At 34.9% G+C, this 25,837-nt stretch overlaps 2 protein-coding genes across 6 annotated transcripts in view; one reads left to right on the top strand and one right to left on the bottom strand.

Moving 5' to 3' along the window:
- Window positions 1-25,837, top strand: part of LOC111504932 (pyrokinin-1 receptor) — a 443,518-nt gene that overhangs the window by 226,696 nt on the left and 190,985 nt on the right. The window lies entirely within an intron of this gene.
- LOC111510995 (inter-alpha-trypsin inhibitor heavy chain H4) overlaps window positions 1-25,837 on the bottom strand; it is a 93,029-nt gene that overhangs the window by 17,539 nt on the left and 49,653 nt on the right. Inside the window, exons 9-13 of one of the 4 annotated variants that reach the window (XM_074185337.1) lie at window positions 24,619-24,681; window positions 17,904-17,972; window positions 15,512-15,532; window positions 11,656-11,682; window positions 3,906-4,061 (exon numbers count right to left, since the gene is read on the bottom strand). In XM_074185337.1, coding sequence (XP_074041438.1) covers window positions 3,906-4,061; window positions 11,656-11,682; window positions 15,512-15,532; window positions 17,904-17,972; window positions 24,619-24,681 — 336 coding nt within the window. The remainder of the gene's footprint in view (window positions 1-3,905; window positions 4,062-11,655; window positions 11,683-15,511; window positions 15,533-17,903; window positions 17,973-24,618; window positions 24,682-25,837) is intronic. The other 3 variants (XM_074185339.1, XM_074185340.1, XM_074185341.1) reach the window with 3 other exon arrangements.

The raw sequence follows: 25,837 nt of genomic DNA on the forward strand, positions 1-25,837 counted from the left end.
CCACTTACGTTTCGCTTGCGTTTACGCAGCTATTTTCATCAAGTACTTTCTTGCTTTTTCTCATTTTGTCTTCAATCGAGGACCACCTGCCCGGTACTGACGATGCCCAATAGGCTGAAACAGCTGTATACCGGTGGCTCTTAAATATATATATATATATATATATATATATATATATATATATATATATATATATATATATATATATATATATATATATATATATATATATATTATATATAGATATACATATATATGTTTATATATTCATATAGATACTAAGTGATTTTGTTTATATTGCATTTATATTGTAATCCAATGTTTTTCAGAAAATGCGACTTTCAAAATTTTTATTTTTATATTTATGGTAGAACTCTAGATATTTTTATCAATCTACTAGCTTATATTCTGATTTCATGCACTTGACTATGTTTTTTCTTTCTCAAAATGTTCACCAAAGCTTTGTCGATAAGAACTTTCCTTTGGACAATAAGACTTATTCATTATTATTATTATTGGATGAAATTTTTACTTATGAAGGCTCCTTAAAACATTTGAACGACTAATTCCTGATTCTCGAGGTAACTTAGTAAGAGATTGCGTATTTTCTATCAGTGCAACGTGCCCCAAAACCGCAGTTCAAATAGCTTCATCGTTGACAATTCCTGAACGGTTATACTTTTTATTGTTAACAGATCCAGTTTCTATAAATCTGTTCAATAATTTCGAAACGTATTTGTGTCGTACATTTCTTCCTGGACCATTGTCATTGAACATACGGGCAGCAGCTCTAGCACTATTTCCATTCTGGTAGTACAAACCCACTTTTTCAATTCGTTCGCTAAGCGTATAAATCATTGCTTCTCAAGAATTCACAAAAACAGAATGTTATTGTAGAATGAGACAAATGCAAAATGAAAAGAATATCGAATTCAAACTTAACTAGGAAAAATAAGACTTATTTGAAGTATACTTCACAAAAACACCTATGAAACCGAGGTAACAGATTGTACAGAAGTTCATTTAGGGTGGCTTGTTGTCAACTCAACTAATTTTTAGCTTCCAAACTATGAGCTTCAGACCATAATGTATTCTTCTTTGTTGAAATATTTTCATCGTGGAACATTTGATAATGCAAAACAACTGATCCATTAAAAAAAATGGCGAAAGTTAGATCAAATGTGAATATGTCAAAATGAGTCGCCCTGTATACTATTGTTGGGATGTTTGTTAATTTTTCCTGCAAATCATTGTTCCAAAAGGTATTCAGTGTGGCTGGTTGTAAACGGAATGCACTGTATTATTAATTTGGATAAGATACGCCGAAAAACAAAATGGTATGATATGGAACACTAAATGGTTTTCTGCTTTCAGCAAAATGTTAACTTCTTCTAGTTATCGCTTGCTAATGAAGTGTGCCCTCTGCATTCATTGTTTGATCAAGTTTGATGAAGATGCATTTGAATCAGATACACGGCTTGAACTATTGAACATTTTGATTTCCAATGGACTGGTTTTTATCCAATAGATTTTTCTAGGCCACAAGTTTTTGGCTCACTCGTTTGAAAATTTTATTGAACAGTTCTGATCACATCCATCAATGTAGCTTCTTGATAACTTGTGTCTTCGAAAATACTAAATATAGGTGATTCATTTTCCCGTTTTGTTATTCACGACATTATTTGTATCTCATTTACTTTTTTGTTACAAATGAAACGAATTGCAATTTCTCTCGACAAACTTTCTGTTGATAGTTTCAAGGAACCAGGGTCTTTGAATGATTGTTCTTTTACTTCTTCGGCAGAGTTCAAGTAGTTCAAGTTCACTCTTTTGTGGCATTATAAGAGTAGTTTCGAGGAGAGTTTTATTTGAAAACACTAAATATAAAACCTTTTCTCTACGAAACTCAATAATTACTTTGGGATATATCGAGTGGTCCAACGAAAAGTATGCACCTTGCTTTTCTCCTTTTTTTGTAACTTAACGCAAAAATGCTCGGACAGGTCCATTTTGCTTTTGAGGGGGACACATTTTAGATGTATTTTTCTACCTGTGCCTTCAACCCCCTAGCGAGGGTGAGTAACAACCCTAAAATTTTAAATGGAAAGTGGGGTCGAGTGATGTATCATTTGCAAGGGCACGAAATTATCTTTCCAATGATACCTAATTTGTTGTATTTACTTGAATAGTTATAAAAAAAGCAAGAACATTTACTCGATATTTTTGGTGTTAATGAAAATGCGGAAAAAACGGCATTTTTATTACTACTACATTCCTCAATTTCTATCATGCGTTTTTTGGTTCAAATAACAACAGCAGATAAGTGTACAAAAATAATTTAGGCAAACGTTCATTGATTCAGTTCGGTTGCTTTTGAAATTATTTCAACTTTACTGTAAAAATGGTTTATTCCATTCCTGAACGAGTTGAAATTGTTAAACTTCATCATCAACATGATAGTTGTGCTAGACTTACTGCTCACCTCTTTAATAACAGTCATCCCGGGAAAAATGTGAATGATTCGTATGTTGCCAAAACACCAGCCACGGAAACCGATCAGAAATGAAGCAGTGGAAGTCGCTGTTTTGGGACATGTTGAATTGGATCATACTCAAAGTACCCGTCAGCTTGCTGCAGCCTCAGGTGTCTCCCGTTCGTCCATAATACGGATATTAAAAGCCTATAAATTTCATCCGTACAAAATTAAATTAGTACAGGAACTCAATGAAGATGATCCTGATAGAAGGCTGCAAATTTGTGAACAACTGAGCCAGCTACTAATTGATGATCCGCACCTATCATTCAACACGTGCTTTCCCGATGAGAGTACATTTTTTTTAATGGAGCTGTGAATAGGCATGATTGCCGTTACTGGGATGACAGTAACCCACACTTATTCCGAGAGGTCCATACCCAGTACCCTCAAAAAATCAATGTCTGGTGTGGCATATTAGGAAGTCATACCGTAGGGCCACTGTTTATTCCTGGGAATTTGATTGGTGAGGTCTACCTGAACATACTTGAAGATACAATTGATCCTCTCATAACAGAAATAATTGAAAATGACCAAAATCATAATGATGATAGGCTTCATTTCCAGCAAGATGGAGTACCTCCTCACTATGTTGCTCCGGTAAGAGAGTTTTAAAATTACCGGTTTCCTGGACGGTGGATTGGAAGGAGAGGTCCCATCGAATGATCTGCCAGGTCACCTGATTTATCGCCTTTAGACTTTTTCCTTTGGGGACACTTGAAAAATAAATGTTTTGCTACGCAGCCCGAGTCCATAGAAGGTCTTTGCCAACGAATTACAGAGTGCAGAAGTATAACACCTGATATGCTACAGAATGTTAGGAATAGATTTGAACAAAATCTGTATCATTATATGGAAGCAAATGGGTCACATTTTCAGCACTTGCTGAAGTAGGATTCTACTAAGTCAATTACACATTCCAAAGTACTGGGTTGTAGTTGTTTTTCTTCATAATACCTACATGTTTGAGTGAAATACAACAAATTAGGTATCATTGGAAAGATAATTTTGTGCCCTTTCAAATGATATATCACTTGACCCCACTTTCCATTTGCAATTTTAGGGTTGTTACTCATCCTCGCTAGGGGGTTGAAGGTACAGATAGAAAGATACATCTAAAATGTGTCCCCCTCAAAAGCAAAATTGACTTGTCCGAGCATTTTTGCGTTAAGATACAAAAAAAAGGAGAAAAGCAAGGTGCATACTTTTCGTTGGACCACTCTGTATGTAGGTCTTATTTGCAGTTTTTTGTGATGGCGTTATGGTTGCATTCTCATTTAATAGAACGCTTATTATCTGAAAGATGCAAGTGACTCGTAACTTTGGGATACTATTTCAACTCAAACGAATACACTCAGTAAATGTAAATTACCTCCAGATATATTCATCGATTTATTGGCATCTAAAATTCCTATCAGCCATGGTAAACGTTTCTCTATTGTTGGAACTGTTGTTGTCAATATTGGTTGAACAGTTGTTGATAACTTCGATGGATGTAGTGGAGGTTGAATGAAAGATAATTGCATACCTGTAAAAAACGTCAAAAACTCATGTTATGTTTGTGAGTCTATGTATTGTTCTTACAACGAATCATATAAATGAATGGAATATTAGTTTGTTTGAAGGTGATTGACAATGTTTCATGATGAATTTCACTGGTTCGGACTTCCATTGTCTACTATATAAAAATGATTTGAAATCCCTGAAACAACTAAAAAAGAAGTATTAAAAATGAATAGCTGAAAATAACAATTATATTGAGCAAAATGAACCTGAAATGAAATAATAGTAAAATAAAATACAAGTAAAAATAGAACATTTGAATAAATAAAAATAAAGAAATGAAAAAAGAAAATAAAATTAAAAAGTGGAGAGATTCCAAGTCATGTTAGTTCACGACGTTTCGATTGTTAGTATCTACAATCGTCTTCGGGTGATGACTGGACTGATTCCTCCGAGAGATGACTATTTATAGGTCGTTCGAGTATTTTCACTTATCCCCGCTTTTCATTTTCCGCTTTACTGGTTCCGTGGGAGATGACCGTTTTGGCGGGAGTTGGCCATTTTTCGCTTGATGATGGGTTTCCATATGTTGCGTATTTCTACGCTGGCTAGGCTGAATACGTTGTTGGACAACATGTATGCGGCTTCCTTGAATTTTTTCCTAAACCAATGTTCCTCTCTGTGCAAGATCTCAGCTTGGGACTACTCGATGTGTTGATGAGTCCAAACATGGTCTGCTATTCTTGATTTGCTGGTTTCCCCCCGCTGTGTTTGTTTCAGGGATTTCAAATCATTTTATATAGTAGACAATGGAAGTCCGAGCTAGTGAAATTAATCCTGATGAACTAAAGTCTATGGAATGATTTTGTTGCAAAATATGATGGGAGACTGCTGATTTTTGTGACCTTCCATATTTTAGGGGTGGTTAGTATTCCTTATATCTTATTTTTGTAGATGTTTTGGTCTGTTGATGATATTATGCATCCCAGTCCTTATATTTAATTTCGTATATTCCAGACTTTTCCGAATTCTCGACTTTGCCCTTTGGATTTCCTAGAAGGCTCTGTAGTATATAACTTGTTCCGAATACCACCTTTTTACCTAGTTTCTTGAAAATCTTTCCAAAGATCTTCGTATATTGGTGGATAGAACTGAGAAGGCGATAACGCTTAACCGGATTTGGAATCTCATACTAAAAGATGTTAAGGTGGATGCAATGCAATGTAACGTCATTAACATCATTAACATTGTCATTAACGTCATTAACATTAACAGGTAATAACACTTCGGCCAATAGCAACGCATCAAATTGAAAGGCGGGATTTGGACTGGATTTGGAATCCCATAATAAAAGATGCTATGATGGCAACAGTACTAGGAGCGCACGGAAAGTCCCAGCCCCACGCTTCAACTTCCAAGATTAGCTCCCACCAGAAACGATGGAACTGATCAGGATAAGAAGACGCCTGAGAAGACGATACCAAAGGACTCGCGCGCCTATGGACAGAAGGTGCATGCAAAGAGCCAACAGGATACCGAAAGAAGAACTGAAAGCTATCCGAGAGAGACAATGGACTACCCGTCTAGAAGAACTGAACACTGAAGAAGACCATTCTGCAAGGAGAATGCAGAAAGTACTCAAGAACGGATCGCGATAGCCATGCCTACATGGTCTACACTGACCAGGAGAAGGTGGAAGCATTCGCGGACAAGGCAGTTCAGAGAGAACGACGTCCCGTTCACGGACGAGGTAAACGAAATAGAGAGACAGGTGGAAAGAATGGTACGAAGACTAAGACACAAAACGGACAACGCGCAACCCCTGTCCCCGACATCTCCCGAGGAAGTGAAAGACATCCTAAGACGTCTATCTACTCGGAAAGCACCAGGCCCCGACAACATAACAAACCGGGCACTGAAAGGACTACCGCGCAAGGGTATAGCAGCCATAACCAAAATCATAAACGCTATACTCAGATTGCAGCATTTCCCGAAACCGTTCAAATAGGCAACGGTTATCCACATCCCGAAGCCCAAGAAGAACCACCTGTTTCCAGACAATCACAAGTCATTTAGCTTACTTCCTTCCATAAGCAAAGTCGCGGAGCGTGTCATCTTGAAGAGACCCTTGAAGAGAGCAATTCGGTTTTAGTTCGGAACACTCGACAGAGCTTCAAGTCCTGAGGGCTTCAACCTCGGCAGAAAAGGACACAACACCGGAGCTATCTTCTTAGACGTCTCCAAAGTGTTCGACAGAGTTTGGCATGACGGACTACTGGCCAAAATGAGCGATTTCGGATATTCAAAACCAATGGCTCTGCTGGCGAGATCCACGAGCCAAGTATATCTCACAAGGTACTTGCAACAACAGGCGAACAGATTAGAGGAGTGGGCCAACCTGTGGAAGATCAGTATGAACCCTGACAAGAGTCAGGCGATACTGTTCACCCGCAGGTTCGTACAACCGGAAGGCAACGTCATCTTCAACGGACAAGAGATTCCGTGGACCAACAAAGCAAGATACCTGGGGGTCACCTTAGACAGGAGATTAACATTTCAGTCTCATGTACGGCAGAGAATCGGAATGGCCAGACACGCCAGACAACGACTGGCACCAATCATAGGACGCAGAAGCAACATGGGGTTGAAAGTGAAGTTGCTGCTGATCAAAACCTTTCTCATGCTCATAATACTGTACGCATGCACTGCCTGGGGCCATTGCGCACAGATATTCAGGAAGAGGATACAGTCGTTCATGAACGCGAGCGTAAGGGCCGCCGTGAACGCACCGTACTACATCCTCAATAGGTTTATATACAGAGACTCAGACCTAGACACACAATATGTGAACGTGTTTATGAGAGAACACGCAGAAAGCGTGTTCGATAGAATCAGATCGCACAACAACCCAGCGCTACGCGATCTACACGATGCGTTGAACATGGATGACCCCAGGTTCCGAGAAAGGGACAAACACCCAAGGCCAACGAAACTCAACCCGGAAGGAGGCATGGGGGGCAGTACAATGCAATGTAACGTCATCAACAGGTAATAACACTTCGGTCAATAGCAACGCATCAACAAGAAAGGTGGGCTACCTGAGTGAACATAAATACAACTTACGAACTAGAAATCACTATAGTCAGTTCATAATTTGTTGATAGCTCACTGCAAGTTTGACCCTCATTAGAGAACTGAAATACAGAGAGGACAGCTAATATGATATAATAACAAAAACCAAACTAAAACTGGCAGTTTAAGATGTTTTCGACTGACCCACCTTGTATCTGAAGAAATACAATACAGCTATAAAACTTTTAATCCGATTATGTAGGTATTTTGAATGGAAATGAGTGACCAGTGTCGTAGAGTATATGATTAAAACATTAGTTACTTTAAATAAATAAATATATTAATATTCTTAAGCTGTAGGTACTGTAAACTGTATTTTTATTTTAAAAAAATTTCTTTATTTTATTCAAAAATAATAAGTTACTTGCAATTTGTAAAAGATACATTTATTTAATTAATACCTATTTTTAAATGATATAAACTACGATTACTTACAAAACTATTCAAATTCAGAATAAACAGGATCATCTTCGGAATCCGAGTCGTCTTGCAGGTTAATAATTAGCGGTTGTGTCTCTACAGTCGCATCAATTATATTGTCAAGATCCCACATTTTTTGTTCTTCTTCTATTGCATGTCTTACTGCATCTCGCCAATTTTGTTGTAAAGACTCATATAACAATTCACGTACAGCTTGTATTTTATATGACGTATTTTTTCTATCCACATAGCTTTTCATTTGTGCCCAAATGAGTTCAATTGGATTTAATTCGCAGTGGTAGGGTGGAATTCAAAGGACTGTGATGTTTCGTCTTTCCGCCATTTTGTCAACTACGTATTTCTTGAACTTAGATTTGTGTTGCCGGGCAATTTTTAAAAGTTCTGCTTTAACCATTCCATCTTCGTAAGGCAGGGACTTATTCCGCAGCCAGTCAATGATATCTTGTTTCTTCCACGCAGTCGTTGGAAGTCTTTCAACTAGTCGTGAATAATAAGATGCATTATCTAATACTATAATTGAGTTTGGTGGTATATGTTCAATCATCTGCTCAAAATACTCTTCGAAAACATCAGCTGTCATCTCCTCGTGATAGTCTTTTGTGCTTTTGGATTCAAATTCCAACAAAGCATGCTTAGCAAATCCTTTTTCACTGCCAATGTGAGAAACTATTAATCTACTGCCTTTACCAGAGGGTGGGGAAATACCAGTAGACCAACCTTCCATAAAGGCTTGCCTGGAGCTTGATATATTTTTATCTGTCCAAATTTTTGTGAGAGTATGACCTGCATTTATACACGTTTCGTCCTGATAGTAAATTGGCCTTCCTTCAGCCCGAAATTTTCGTATAGATCTTAGATACTTTCTTCTCCAACATATTATCTCTTCTCGGTCAATCAAAAGTGATTTTCGGTCTGATTTCTCCCACCGGAAATTTAATTCTTTTAAAACTTGCCACAATTTGGTTCGTCCGACATGAGGCAAATCCGGGTCGTCTCTAACTTCTTGTAAAATTTTGTTTAAGTTGGGTATTTCTTTTTTGTAAAAAAATTCGTGAATTTTCCTTCGAATACCATTTTTGGCAAATTCATCAATTTCAATAGGTTTTCTCCCCCTCTTTAAGTATTCGTTTGTATTTGGGTTAGCTATACCTTTTTTTTTCTTTCTGATAGGAACCTATATATTGTTGACTCCCCTACGCCCGTCATGTTGGCACAACTCTTGATTATGTTCTGAACAATGTTTGTGGGATTCTGAGAAACCAGAGCATCGTGAACGTTCAAAACAATAGTCTTCTCACTTGGTGAATAGACAGACTTACTGACTGTACGCAACAGTACCGGTGTAAAACTTGATGATGTTGATGAAGCCATCGCAAGCAATCAAACAAAACAAGCAGGAACGAAAGGTACGTATATGTTTGTAGGAATATGAAAAAAAGTTACTCACGCACTGCACAAAATTCGCAAAATAAATATTAGAGACGTTAATTACTGCCGTAGACGCCGAAACACCAACGAGCCGTAAATTAAATGCGATTAAAAAATGTACTAAACCAAAAATTATTTTCGTTCGTAACAACTTCACCCTTTCAAGGCAAGTTTCGAATATAAACTGAAGCTTTATATTTAATGAATAAACACCTCAGGAACCTCCGCCTATGATTTTACGAGTTTTACGACCGTTTTATGACTTGGGCCCTCATTTTGTGCTATCGACAAATTATGAACGGACTATAGTCATCGGTGAACCATCAAGATGAATAAATCTCTGAAGAAGCCAGCCACTCGTGCTGGCGAAACGTCAGGATGCAGTTCCAAACTACGGCGGCCTTCAAACCCGAATGAAGATCTTAACACTGAAAATCTCGGCCGAGAAAGCCTTAACCAATTTATTGTATCGTACGAACTGAACAAGAATTGGGCTAATTCAAGAAGATATTTCGTTTCTAAAGAGCTGTAAAAGATATTCTATTTTTCCAAAATTTGTTCACGTAAATATTCCTATTGAATCTGCAGTTGCTGATAAACTTCAGATATTCGCCAGAGAGCAATGGCTTGGTTTGGAAATCTATCATCTGTACACTAACCGTAGTCTCTTAGAATTAAGTAGCTTTAGTCTATTTAAAAAACTAACTTATAGATTAGACGAAAATGATTACCCACAATGGAATGACTTTCAGAGAGGGATGTTTCGAATGATTGAAACAAAATACATCAGGAAAATGTGTACTCTGAATAAGAAACTCGAATCCTTTATATCCAAGAATAAACCAAAAGGAGCCACTCCGAAAGTCATGAACATTGTGGAAAATCATTCATCACAATCGTGTGATAAGAAAAAAATCAACCTTCTGAAAAATGGTTTGAAATTTGGCATCCTGTCTTCCAATAAATGCCTTGAGGATATCATTGCTGATTCCTCGAAGGGACTGGTCAGAGAGACAGTCAGCTCGAAGGAACTGATTCGAGAGAAAGTCAGAAATCAAATTTCCAGAAAAATAATAGCAGATAAACCGAAACATTCAATGAATGATAATAAACACTAAAAGGAACTTATCAGGAGATTGAAAGACAAAGACGTTTTTCATTTGAAAGCCAACAAAGGTAACAAAGTGGTAATTCTGGATAAATCGGACTACTACGAAAGGGTCAATACTCTCTTTACCAACGGACCGTATGCGAAATTTTCCAGGAATCTGTTACCAACGATGATTGCGAACGTAAAAGACGTTCTCAAGAAATGCGACAACATACTTACCCATCAATTGAAACGGAACTTACAAGTATCCAATCCAACGGTGTGAAACTTTATTGCCTTCTAAAAATCCACAAATCGGGAAAATCAATGCGCCCCATCGTATCAGCTATTGGATCTAGTTACTACCTACCAAATAGCGAAGTGGCTGACTAGGGGATTTGAAAGATTGCCTATTGCGAAACCAGGTTTCAGTATAAAACACTACTTAGAGTTCAAACAAGATATAAAAAACATCGTTCTGGAAGAGATTTTGGTTTCCTTTGATGTTAGTTCTTTATTTCCTAGCGTCCCAATTCCACAGACCTTACAATACCGGAATTACCAAGGAAAAATATTTTCAATAAATGAGTAATTGATGAATTCTTTTCTTTTACTAATTTGTCTATGAAACAAAACCAATCCAGGTAGAAGGTTGCTTTTATGAATAACAGGAGGGCAACCTATTCATGACCAAGTTTGAAATGGAAACTAAAGAAAAATCAGAGTATGGCTGATTATGTGGATGATGTTTTTGCGATATTTGATAACAAAAAATCGAATATTGAGGACTTTGTTTCCTTTTTAAATAACAGATGTTCATATCTTATCGAGTTATCACGCGAAGACGATTGTGGATACTAACAATCGAAACTTGGTTTGGAATCTTTTAATTTTTATTTTTCATTTTTTGTTAATAATATTTTTTAATTTTCAGTTTTTATTAATATTTCAATTTTTTTCTGGTTGTAGCTTGTATGTTATTTCCTTGTAATTTCAGTTGTTTGTTTTAATAAAATTGTTATTTTTCGGTTAATTTTTTCATTTTTATTTTTTTCAGGGATTTCAAATCAATTTATATTATATATATATATATATATATATATATATATATATATATATATATATATATATATATATATATATATATATATATATATATATATTATTTTATTAAAACAACGATAAAAATAAAATAAAAACAACAATAAAAATTAATTGGCGCTCCGGGGCCAATTTTGTTTTTATTTTATTTATATCGTTGTTTTAATAAAATTTATATTATATTTGACAATGGGAGTCCGAACTGATGAAATATTTTTGATTATCATATATTCTTGGAGAGAGAAAATTGGGTTCACTTAGTTTCTTGTCGAACTTAAAGTTGGCCTTCACTTTCTGTATACAATTATCTGAAAATAAAAATCTCATATTTTTTTTTTAAATTCAAGTGAAGTATGTTCACACTTGAAGATAATCAATATTTCAAATAACAATATAAAATATATCTGAAATTATGAATTTCACTCACCAGAATCTGCACGGGAGAAAGAATGTACTGAAAAAAAAATAGGATACTAAGTTATCAGAGTCATATTTAGATTTTCTAACAGTTATTTCATTGTTTTGGAATTGTAGTATATATATCATACTATGAAATAGTTGGAAAATTATCATTAAAGTGACAATATGGTAATGAAAACAAAATTGTGTTCGAAAGCATTCCAATAAAATAATGTTATTGAAGCTACAGGAAGCAGTTATAAAATAATCTTGAAAAAGTTTTATAAAGAGCATACAAACCTCATAGAAAATTGCTGCTAAACTTCTACAAAACAAATGACTTCTATAGGAAAACATTTCTGTGATAATTTCGTGACTATTTTATAACGTGGGTATTTATAATTTTAATAAACGTTTCTATGACAAATTTATAAAACACTTTTATTGCCTACAACTGTATTATATTCACGACTCGTCTAGTATAATCAATTAGCATTTTGGAAGTGATCATGAAATACCAACAAAATAAAATTATTGCAGGACCACTTTCCGAAATTTCTAATTTTCCCAGATATCTCAGGATATACTCGGAATTTCAGAACTTTCTCAACAGCATATTGTTAGTCAGGCAAATGCGCAACTTGCCCCAATTCAACCATCATCGTATCTCTCATAGTTTCCGAGGTCCCAATGGTGAGGATCGAATTTGAAACACCCTGTATAATTAACAGAAGTTCTTTTCGTTCAGTAGAGTTTGAGAACTTTTTATCAACACCGCCATTTCATCCGGCATCTAACGGTGCAGCGGAAAATTCAGGCATAATTAAAAAAGCGTTAAAAAATGCACTGGGGAAGTTCAATAATGTAACGATAAATATGGCATTAAACAATTTTTTATTTGACTATCGTTCAACTCCACACTGTACTACAAAATTAACACCAGCAAAATTATTTCTGGGAAGAGAGTTACGCACTTGTTTCAATTTGTTATTACCGCATAATCAATCAGAATTGAAAAGTTCTATCTCAGAACCTCAAAATAGTCAAAAATACTATAACAAAGGTATAGTATTTCCAATACCAATTGGAACAGCACAGAGAAGGAATTCCCGCCTCGACATAAGCGTCGGCATATTATTTTTCAGTGGTAGTTTTTCAGTTACTCATTCTTACAATCATAGCAATTGATCACCCCATGAAAAAGTTATCTCAACTGAATTTTTCCACCATGGGTGATTATGAAAAACTTCGAAATTTAAGGTAGTTGATTTCCGAGTCGAAAACTCTAAAATACAATGAAAACACAAATAATCACACCGAATTCTCGTCAAACATATATTTAAAAAATAATAGAGGCCAACAAAATTGCTAGAAAAATCAAAATTCTTCTTCGCTATATTCGGATGAGGTGGAATCATCATCAGGTTGAATAACGATCGGATTTATGGAACTTTGCACATGATATTTGTTCTCTTCTTTTATAACGTAGGCTACACAGTTCTTCCACACATCAATATTACCTACTTCATTCACCACTCGCCTTATATTATCAAGCACTACAGCATTCAAAGTCGGTGACTGATTACATTTCCACAAGCTTTCTTTCATTGTGGCTCAAACCATTTCAATTGGATTGAACACAATAGTATGGAGGCAAACGTAAGAGAATATGACCATGTGTTTCACACATCGAATCAATAATAAACTCTTTTTTGAAATTACGTTGTTTCATGGTCGCCAGTAATACCTTTTTCGTTGAAATCTTTTCGGGTATTTCCATGTCATGATTTCGCATGAAATCAACAATATATGTTTTTTTGTGTTATTGTTTGGTATTTTAGTCAATAACCGAGAATGATACGAAGCGTTATCCATAAAAATAAACGAGTTTGGAGGAATATTTGGGAGAAGCTGTTCACTGAACCAGGTTTTGAATAAAGCCGCAGTCATATCTTCGTGGTAATCAGCAGACGAATCTTTTATATTTTTGGCCGACAGAAGCAAAGCGTTAGGTACGAAACCACTTTCATTCCCGGCATGCAGAATTATAACACGTTTTCTTTTTGAAGAAGGTGTGTTCAAAGCACAATACTTGGTTTCGTCTACCCAGCCATATTTGACAACATCATGGGTGTCAAACCAAGTTTCGTCGAGGTAGATTATATGTCTGCTGGATTCGCGGTAGCTTTTCATTCGCATCAAATATTCTTGTCGGAGTTGAACAATGCGTGTCGATTCCATTATGACCATCCGTTTGTTCAATTTTTCATATTTGTAACCACAAGACAATAAGACACCTCGTAGAGTTTCTAAAGATTTGTAATTGTACTCGGGATAGTCGAGTAATTTATATCAAATCATTTCCAAGGTTGGTACTTCATTTTTTTGGTATGTACCATGAATTGTTCGCCGAATCACATCTTTTGTATTACCATCAACGTTTGCGAATTTTTTATTCCTTTGTTTTCATTTCAGTGCATGATCGATGACATCCCCTATTTTAATGACACGAAGAACTGTCGACCGAGATAGTTTCGTTAACTCGCATATTCTATTCACAATAGCATTCTGTGAAGTGTGACAGTTTTCTTCTTTCAAGCATTCATGAATATTTAAAATTACTCGCTAAACTTGAACACGTAAGTCCTTATTTTCAAATTCCGGATCCCTGTCGATTGACACAGATTCCTCACACGTAATGTTATCATTTGTTTCAAAAGGTCTCCAGAAAGCCATATCTATTATTGATAAATTAATTTGTATATTTTGGTATATAAACAGCTAACCCTTGTCTTTAGATTCAGTATCAATTTGCTTCTCCTGGAGATGCTAACCTTGTTAGCGAAACGCGCGTCGAGTGCTAAAATATCAGTTTGGTGTTAGGGTAATTGATCTCTAGAAAAGTATTCAAAAATCAGTTTGCAAAACCACTCACTACCTCACCTAACCCCACGAACACACGGCACTGATAAAGAAATATTGTGAAACGGACAAAAAATTAGTATTCAGCCAGTCCAGCTAGCCGAGCCTTTATTCCTCAACTACATTTGATAGCACGTTTACTTATTATCTGGGCGACTAGGGGCCACAGGCAAGAAATGTTTATGACTGTACTCATCTTTTTATTGCCGTTCCAATTGGGAATGGATAGAATATAACAGATTTGTTTATTTCAAAACTGGTGAATCAGTGACAGTGCGTGATTATAAAAAACCAAATGCGATTGAGTAGACTGAGGCAGTTGTTTTTAAACGCATAGGAAAAGCGGTATATATTGTAACTGCACCTGCTTTAGGAAATATTCAATGAAAACGTCACTTGGATCAAATAAAAAAATTTCATATTGTAGAATGAAAATTATTTGACCGATGTGAATCAGTTGATGTATCACAAAATGGGGCAAATGATGTGTAATCCCCAGATAAGTTTCAACCATCTGATATTGTAACAAATGATGAAACATCGGAAAGAATTGTTGAAATAAAAAATACAAGATCCAAGCGGGTGGTGAAACCTCCAGCACGTTTAGAATATAAGTATTTTTTTTATTCATTCACATATTTTTAGGGATGAGTGAAGTTTTTCTTCTAGGGAGGAGATGTGATATATGTTCTAATATTTTTATTACATACTGTACAAGGCAGCGTACTTGTACGGATTCGGTGTCATTTTTTATATTTCGAAATGTTTTCGTGTTTTAGAGTAGTTGAAAATAAAGGCTTGTGTTAGACACTTCGAGTATCATTTTGTTGTTGTATTTCCTTCAAATTAAGGACAATATATCACACTAACAATTCTTTCCTCAAAAAATTATTTCTTTCATGAATGAATATATTCCTTTGATTTTCTAAATGGTTTCCATTATTTAAAAATAGTCTACTCACCAGAAGAACCAAACGTTGGAGCTGAAAATCAAAATATCGATTGGTTCAATATATTAGTTAAATTGGTTATCAATATATTAGTTATGTATTCATACAGAGTGACAAAATGAAAACGAAATAGTTCCGTACTCAGGAACTGCGTCAACTATTTAGGAAAATGCAAAAACCGGTCGATTTTTCATTTATGGAAACCATACCCTTCGAGTATGATATCCATTCAACGTCCTTGAAATTATTTCTCAAGACTTTTCAAAATTTTTTTGCACTTTGCGAAGAATTATTTGACGAATTTTTTCTCCCAATGACGATAGTTTTTATATGTAATTTTTCAAAAAACTATCAGCGAAACTTTTACACCCCATGCCATTCGAAAATTTTGGGGTGATTACCATCCTTGCTTGGGAGTGAACAATATTCTGGATAAATATATTTCGTTTTCATTTGGCCAACCTGGAATAATTTGGAATCTTCACTTAACTAAGAAAAAAAATTGGTGATCGGTTCAAAAATTGTTCCATTCTATTCTTTTCATGTTTTTTTATTTTATTCATTAGAATAATGATGATGATGGATTGCAATATAAAATCTCCGGAATTCGTTTGGAAGTGGTTGACAACGTTTCATGGTAAGTTTTACCAGTTCGGACTTCCATTGTCTGATATGATATCGTAACGCTTTTTCCCGTAAATTTATCAATGATTAACTACACTGAATAATCAAACTCAACTTTGTTTCACTATCAATAAAACAAAATACTTCTACTCAAACTTCAACTATTACTCAAATGTCTATCACCGTATTAGATCGTTTCGCGTACCGCACTGTAACTTCCACTCTCTCTATGGGCGAGTGGATGGGGCTTTTATTTGACAATCGAAGGCACCGAAAAATTTGTCGGCATTCCATCGAAGCCGGTAGAATTATTCTCAAAGCAAAGTCGCGTCTGAAACGGCAGCGAATATCGAACATTTGCGCGCGCACATTTGGTTTACGGCTATCAGTGGCAGTCGGCGTTTTTTTCTTTAGGAACAGTATGATATGATTCAATATCTTCGAAAGAATAAATAAAATAATAATCTTCAATCAGAAGAACCATGAAATACAAATCAATTAACAGAATTCAGCTTACTGAAAAGGAAAAAAAACACCTCAAAAGTGCTTTTTTGTTCCTTCCTGTTCATAAAAGAGGACATATACTTCCTCACTCACAAAAGATTTTGGTGAAATTGGGGACACGTGTGAATCGTTGTATTCATGCCACGTGCCACTGTAAGGGTGTCTGTAATATGCTGTGTAATGCCCGTTGTAAGTAGTCCCACTGTGATTCGAAAGTAACGACAAGGAGCCACATTGTCTGCTGCATAATTCCTCATATCTAATCCTTCTAAAAAAAAACTCAATGTTTTGTGAAGAAATCCAAGCATTGTGACAAACTCAACTGGCTAGTTCTTCGTGGTATAAGGAGAGACAAAACCCAGAAAGGATCGAAGGTTACTGATGAGAATCCACAGTGCGTGCACTTCATAGTAGATTTTAATTGACCAACGAAATCGTCTACAATCTTAGAGTTGTTCATATTCATGTATCTCAGCCAGGACTCTTGCGCTTTTCCGCTGTCGCTCAATTTTTTGTCAATCTCCGTTAAGATCGGTTTAGGTTTCTCAGTAATTCCATTAAGGTCCTCATGTAAACCTTCTAAGAAATATCGAAGGAATTCCTGGGCGTCTTGATGGAAAGATCCCATGAATCGAGGGGCAAATCTTTGAATCTGATTTTTGAAGTAGGCAGTATTTATTAAAATATAAATGGATAGCTGAAAAAGTGAAAGGCCGAACTAGGAAGAAGTATCTCAACAATACTGAAAACTGAGCCTCCGCAAATGTATTTTTCATTCAATACTGATTCATATATTCAACTACAATCCCAAATGAACTATGCCGGATGCAAAACACATCCGCTTCAATAATTAGAAACCCTCTAAACTAATTTACTTATAATACCCGAGAAAAAATAATGTAGGTGTCAATGAATGTGAGATGTCCCGAAAACTGAAATGGTTAGGTATTAGGTATAATAATTGTTAATGCATATAACATCATTGGTTTGGCAACCGTCATGAATTACAAAATGAAAAATTCATATAATAGGTGGAGTTGAATGAATGGAATTAGAAACTCTGGAAAAAATGAATGTGTTGAAATATTTTTTTGTCACCAGAACAAAATAGTGTTCGACGCACCTTCCACTAACCAAGTGAGCTTCATCAGATGAAACTCATGTCAGTCGTCTTCTGATAATGCTAATTTGATTAGCGAAACACGCGTCAATATATTGTAAAATTATTTTAGTGAACAATTCAGATGATTTATTAAAAATATATCAAAATATTCACCTGAATAGTAACGCCTTCCAGAAATGAATGACCTTTGAGGAGAGGCACTGAAGCTCCTTAAAGAATACACTGCAATAAAATAGTTTGTATGATAGAGAAATTATAACCTCAAATGTCAACAATGAAGATTTTTATATCATTCTCCTTTCCCAAGAAAATTCAGATTGTGATTATTCTTTGGTAATTCCAGTTGAAAATTGTTGAAAAATGCGTCATTTGAAGATGACAACTCAATTTGCAAAATTATTAACAACAATTACCGTATAGATATTTCGCCGAACAAGCGTAATATCAAGAATATAATTACAATTTGTGAAAATTCTCTTCAAATAAGTACGAAACACTTTTCGGAGAGCTCTCATCATATTCTTTATAGTTCTTATGATGCACTGTTTGGAACCTTTGGTGTAGTAATGAATATTACTAAGAAGATGATCACTTGGTGATCATCTTCAAAGAGGAAGATTTAAACTAGAAACTAATGGAAAGCTAACCCTATTTATGCTATATAGATCACAGATCATATACCCTAGACGGTTCACGTAGGTTACTTCACCTTGAATCCCTTTTTTAGTACCGATACAAATCTTAAGATGGCACTGTAAATTTGTTCTTTGGTTTTATGTCACGGACCCACATATATTCTTGTGTTTGTGATATATGTCAAAAATAAGAAGAAGAAGAACATAATATATTAAAACATGGTTATGTGACTCATGTCACTCATGTGTTGTTGGTCTGTGATGTTGTCTGACTGTGTACCCTAGTGATTATTTATTTCGTTATTTTGATTGTTTTACAATGGTTTACCACAACAAATGTTGCGTTCCTTATTGCAAAAGTATATCTAGTATGACATGCGTTCCCTAATCCAGATAAAGATATAAATGGATACTGGTAATCAAAAACTTGGAACTGATGGAAATGGACCCAAAAGAAGTTTACGTTTCTAGAAGGCTGTGTGATAGTCATTTTGAGGCAAAATACATTTCTGCTTGGTCTCACAAGTTATTTGGGAACGCTGTTCCAACTCTGAATCTTCCTGGTGAGTTGAAATTTTAATTCGTGAAACTTAAATGAAAGAGACTTTTTTATAGGTTCAACAGGCCCAAATGATGTATATGATATCAACATCTAAGTCTTCAAATAGTTCTGATCAACAAAGTACTCAATTTAACGAGTTAGTCATTGATATTCCAGAATTGAACGAATCTTCTCACAGTATTAAAGGTAATGAATATAAACATACAGACATATATCGAATTCTTTTGGTAGAACTCGTGCAGAGTCGGTGTATTACTTTCTTTTTTTAACACTCTGCATTTTAAAGGATAGAGATACATGAGTTCTGTCAAAAATTTCATATCCATATTGCCAAAATTGATGCGTGAAATCTGAGTTCATTGGATAATAGCTCTTGGTATAAAATTAGCGCATAGCCGTAGTGCACCTTTTTCACCTCGATAGAATTATTTTAATGTAGTTTTAGTATAACATTAGCGTTATAACATTATTGTTATAACATTATTTTTGAATTAATAAAATTTGACCTCTTTTTTAGGTAATGCAGGCAGTGCACTATTGTCACCATATCAGTTACTGATATCAACTGGGATTGCAAAGCATACAATGACACCAAAAAAAAATGTATGAGGCACTGCAACAATTGCGTAAAAAGTATACCATGGAAAGAAACAAAAAAAATCAAACCGGCGTAGATTGTCTGAAGCTGAACAATTTAAAAGAGCACATTACCTCGAAGAAAATGTTGCCAAATCAAACAGTATGGCATCTATATTTATTCAATGTCAGCTGCGGGAATCCAAAAAATCAAGAAAACTTAGACGGTTTACACTTGATGAAAAATTGTTGGCTTTGATCCTATACAAACAAAGCGTTAAGTCTTACTCAGTTCTTTCAAAAATTTTCACTTCACCCAGTAAATCTACAATGACCAGGCTTCTATCAGAAATTATGGGGGGGGGCATAATTTCTGATAGATGTATTTTTTAAATCATTACAGAATTCAAGGATTCTTCTGAAAAATTCACCATAACAACTATCACACATAATTGGTGCAAGCGTATAAATCAAATTATACAGGGAAAATCGAAACTGTATACAGGTACAAATGTAATTGAATTACAAACCAATAAAATTTGTTTGAACAGAATAAAGAAAATGAATTCTAAGCAATCTGAACATATAATCACACAAAATGTTCAATGTTGAAATGTTCTGAATGAAAAATCTATAATAATTCAGCTGTTTTTTTTAAACCTCATTGTCCTGCAACATGAAGCAGTGGTTAAGAATTTGTTCTAACTATAATTTTTACATTGGTTTTGGAAATTTCAGTTTATTGTTTAAAGTCTACACAACACTCAATATAAAGTGTAGTTTGAGACCAAACAATACACTGAAATTTCCAAAAAACATTTGAATAAAATGAATATTCCAACTATATACAACATTCGAATATCCCGCGTCCGTCACAATGGTACTGATACAAATCTTCAGATGGCGCTTTTTTCCGTCTCTGTTGTGTAGCATTGCCGTGAACCGTCTAGGGTATATGGTCTGTGATATAGATATCCCATACAAGTAAACCATTCAGGTGTACCACCCATACAGGTATACCAACCTAAATTAATTTTACAAATTTGCCTTATCTATTATTTTACAATATATGTTTATGTAAAACAATTTTCAGCTATATAAAAATTTATTTCACAATATTACCTATCCAAATTTATTTTTGCAATGTGTCCTTATGTAGTAATCAGTAAACCCAACAATAATATTTTATTTTAACAAGCTATATAGTATGCTCTTTGGTATAGGTCCGTCATCGTTATTCATAATATTATTATGTTTACTTATTTCTACACTCTCATAGGCATCTAGTTGCATGTTGTTAACTTGTCTAACTAATCTTAATGAACTGAAGTCTATGGAATGGTTTTGTTGCGAAATATGATGGGCGACTGCTGATTTTTCAGGTCTTTTATATTTTAAGTGTGCTATGTGTTCCTTATATCTTACTTCAATAGATCTTTTTGCCTGTCCATAATATTTCGCATCGCAGTCCTCACATTAAATTTCGTAAATTCCAGACTTTTCCGAATTCTCGACTTTGTCTTTTGGACTTCCCAAAAGGCTCTGTAGTCTATGACTTGTTTTAAAAACTACCTTCATACCTAGTTCCTTGGAAATCTTTCCAAAGTTCCTCGTATATTGGTGGTATGAAACTGGGATGTATTTATCTTGGTTTTTGTACTTTCTGAAATTCCAGATTTCGTTCATTCTTAACCTAAACCTCTTCTTCCTTATTATGTCATTTACAATACCCCTCAAGAAACCGTTAGTGGCTGCTATTTCCTGTATTGTACGTCTTTCTTTTGTGAACCTATCATGTGTTAGAAGGAAAGTCAAAAGAAAAAATTCAACCCAGCACGTTTGTGCTGTCCACAGTGATGTGAACTGTCAGGAATATACATGTACGTGCTTGTTTCTTTTCTAAATATATCGTATTCTAACCCTCCATATTGGCTCCTTATTACCAAAATGTCAAGAAATGGTAGTTGTCCCTTATTTTCCAACTCATACGTGAATTTAATTGATGGAAATCTATTATTAAAAATGGAAACAAAGTCGTCAATATTCGATTTTTTGGTATCGAATATCGCGAAAATATCATCCACATACCTTAGCCAAATCCTAGGAAAATACTTCAACTTTTCTTTGGTTTCCATTTCGAATCTGCTCATGAACAGGTTTGCCAGGAAGGGAGACAAGGGGTTTCCCATGGCCGTTCCTTCCTGTTGTTCATAAAAGCAGCCTTCTACCTGGAACCGATTTTGTTTCATACACAAATTAGTAAGAGAAACGAATTCATCGATTTTATTATTATTGAAGTTATGTTTCTCTAGTAATTCTCTAAGGTATTGCAAGGTCTGTGGAATTGGGACGCTAGGAAATAAGGAACTAACATCAAAAGAAACCAAAATCTCACCTTCTTGCAGAACCACGTTTTTTGTATGTTGTATGGAGTCTAAATAGTTTTTTATACTAAAACTTGGCTCCGCAATAGACAAGGTTTCAAATTCCTTAGTGATCCACTTTGCTATTTGGTAGGTGGGAGCTCCAATAGCTGACACGATGGGGCGCATTGATTTTCCCGGTTTGTAGATTTTTGGGAGGCAATATAGTTTCGACACCATTGGGTTGGAAACTTGTAACTTCCGTTTCAGTTGAGGGGTAAGTATGTCGTCGCATCTCTTGAGAACGTCTTTTACTTCGGCAATCACCTTTGGTAACGTGTTCCTGGACAATTTCGCATACGGTCCGTTACTAATGAGAGTATTGACCCTTTCGTAGTAGTCCGATTTATCCAGAATTACTACTTTGTTACCTTTGTCGGGTTTCAAATAAAAACGTCCTTTTCTCCCAATAGTTTGATGAGTTTCTTTTGGTTTTTATTGTTGTTCATTGAATGCTTCCGTTTATCTGTTATCTTGTTCTTGGGGATTTGATTCCTGACCTTTTCTTGAAGTAGTCCCTTCGAGGAATCGGGCATATATTGAATCGAACTTTCAACAATAGCAACGATATCCTCAAGAACTTTCTCAGAAGGCGTGATGCCAAATTTTAAACCGTTGTTCAAAAGGTTGAAATATGAAATGTTTTAGTACATCGTCTTTTGACTTTTCCTCTAACACATGATAGGTTCACAAAAGAAAGACGTACAATACAGGAAATAGCAGCCACTAATGGTTTCTCGAGGGGTATTGTAGATGACATCATAAGGAAGAAGAAGTTTAGGTTAAGAATGAACGAAATCTCGACTTTCAGAAAGGACAAAAATCAAGATAGATACAACTCAGTTCCATACCACCAATATACGAAGAACTTTGGAAAGATTTTCAAGGAACTAGGTATGAAGGTCGTTTTTAAAACAAGTCATACACTACAGATCCTTTTGGTTGGTCCAAAAGACAAAGTCGAGAATTCGTAAAAGTCTGGAATTTACGAAATTGAATTTAAGGACTGCGATGCAAAATATTATGGATAGACAAAAATATCTATTGAAGTAAGATATAAGGAACACAAAGCACACTTAAAATATGGAAGACCTGTAAAATCAGCAGTCGCCCATCATGTTTTGCAACAAAACCATTCCATAGACTTCAGTTCATTAAGATTAGTTAGACAAGTTAGTAACAACAGCCAACTAGATGCCTATGTGAGTGTAGAAATAAGTAAACACAATAATATTATGAATAACGATGACGGACCTACACCAAAGAGACTATATAGCTTGTTGAAAAAAAATAATATTGTTGGGTTTACTGATTACTACACAAGGACACATTGCAAAAATGCAAAAATAAATTTAGATAGGCAATATTGTCAAATTAATTTTTATATAGCTGAGAATTGTTTTATATAAACATATATTGTAAAATAATAGATAAGGCAAATTTATGAAATTAATTCAGGTTGGTATACCTGTATGGGTGGTACACCTGGATGGTTTACCTGTATGGGTTACCTTTATAGCATTAATAGGGTTAGCTCGCATTAGTTTCTAGTTTCAATCTCCCTCTTGAAGATGATCACTTGGTGGTCGAAACACGTGTCGAGGTGTTAAAAATAACGATTTGGTGTTGAGAAAAAAAAAACTCCAGTAATATTCTTTCTAGTTCTACTCAAAATGTCTGCATCCGAAAATGAAATTGGCTAAAAGGTTCTATGGCTGTACGTAACCCAATTTTTTTTATTATTTCAGTATTACCCACCCCTTAGGCCGCAATCGAATAAACATCTCCTGATATACTATTCATAGCCTTTGTAGCAAACATTTTTGTGATGAATATACAAAAATTTTAAGATCGACGTGTGTGCAAGGACTCAAAATTTCACAATAGACAAAAACAGCTTATAAAAAATGACTAATACCTACCGACATATTTTTACTGATGTGTACGAATATACGTATATGTATAGTCGAAGTAAACGATATTGTGCATACTTAAATTTGGCGACACTCTCGAAGGCTAAAAAATCCAATACGGGGAATCTCAAGTTTGGTTTCGAGGGAAACAAACAACATCAGATTCGACCGAAATTCCTTTCTTAACTGTACGTTAAATACGTCAAAAACAAACCTTACAACGCAAGACGCGATGTGCTACAGGATTACCAAAACCTTCATGTTCATCTGATAAAATAATTGAAAAAAACAATATACGGCTATTACTTCCGGCCATAACGTGAGCTGCTGTGATAAAACTCTTTAGAATTGGATGAAGAAACTAGGATTTAGATTTGAAATAATGAACAAACGTCAAGAAGTTATGGAAAGCAGAATAATATTGGAATTGCGTAACAAATACTCAGAAAAAATAACTAAATATAGACAAGAACAAGGGCAAATTTTCTTTTTGAAAAAAACTTTGTATGAAATATTTACGAAAGGGCGGACTGATTGTTCGAGAATGTGTACGCCTAACATGCCTGCCAACAAAATTTGACGAGAAGGTAAAGAAGAATTATATAATATTACCGAAGAAGACTAGCCGAAACTAGTCACAATAAAGAAATAGCGTGGAAAATAAACAAAAGGGTGTTTCTGTAGTGTATCCTCAGTAAATTATCAATACTTCTTGGGCGAGGTCGTATAATGTTAAAATAAATGACTTAATGTACATACGATTAGACGATCCGGAAAATGATAACACTGGTGAATCGTAGTCATCATAAGGTCTCGGTATATCTGAAAAAAAAACAACTTTTATTTCGTACTTATCATACACAAACGATTAAAGCAGTGCCTAGCCAATTTGTTTATGATACAAAAGATGAAAAATTCACAATTCCGGAATAGATCATTGTTGTTTATAAGTTCCATTTTCGAATCTAATATCAAAAAATGAGTTTCTTAAGTGGCCACCAGACTCGAACCTAGTGGGAACTCTCAAAATAAAATGACAATTATCAAGTGGAATATTGATCTGGGAACAATTTCGCTCTGAGATCTGGTCTCAACCAACTCAATTGAAACTTCCATGACTATGGCAATTCGAATCATATGATATACGACATAGACAATACCGAACTTGAAATATGATTTGAAACAAAAATATTTCTTTGTCAATACTGAATTGATAACAATCTCATTTTTATTAAAAAATATTCGTTTATTGTCATCACTACATACAGGGTGATTCAAAAGTACTTTGACAAACTTCAGGAGGTAATTCCTCACAATATTCGAATATGAATTGTCCAAATAAATAAATGTCCGAAAACGCTTCGTTTCCGAAATACAGGATGTTGAAGTTTTATTTTTATTTTCGTTTTTTACAAATAACTTTTGAACTTGATTAAGCGAAACTTGGTAATAGGAGGTTTTTGAGGTGTCGAATTCGAACCTGATGTTCTTATTGCTCTTACTCGTGGGGGGCGCCATGTACACGTATTTTTATTTTTTAAAGATTCATAACTTTTTTGGGCGTACTTCTAGCACATTTTTCAGTAAAAAAATCGATTCCTCTATCATATCTACGTAAATAAGCTACCCTTGTTACTAGTCGCTGTAAGCAACCGTTTTCTAAATATTTGGACTTGAAAACTTCAAGTCGATTATTTGATAATCGATGCATGTTGAAGTTATTACGAATATTTTTCTTTTTTCACAAGGATGCTTTGGAAATGAATTTGACGTTTTACTCGTTTGAAGAGGTCATTACTGTTGGGTACGTTTCTTTATGACATCCTTAAGCGAAATAGTTATTTTTGTATCAAGGGTGCATAATCAGTATTTGTTTTAATGAAATTTGCAAGAAATGTCAACATTTTATTTCAGGAAATTTTGAATATGTAGCATAAACTAAAATAAACGAAACTAAATTGTATTCAAATAACTTGTT

The sequence above is a fragment of the Leptinotarsa decemlineata genome, unplaced genomic scaffold (assembly GCF_025532065.1).
Source record: "Leptinotarsa decemlineata unplaced genomic scaffold, Ldec_3_MD MMD2_tig00026374_RagTag_RagTag, whole genome shotgun sequence".
Lineage (NCBI taxonomy): Eukaryota > Metazoa > Arthropoda > Insecta > Coleoptera > Chrysomelidae > Leptinotarsa > Leptinotarsa decemlineata.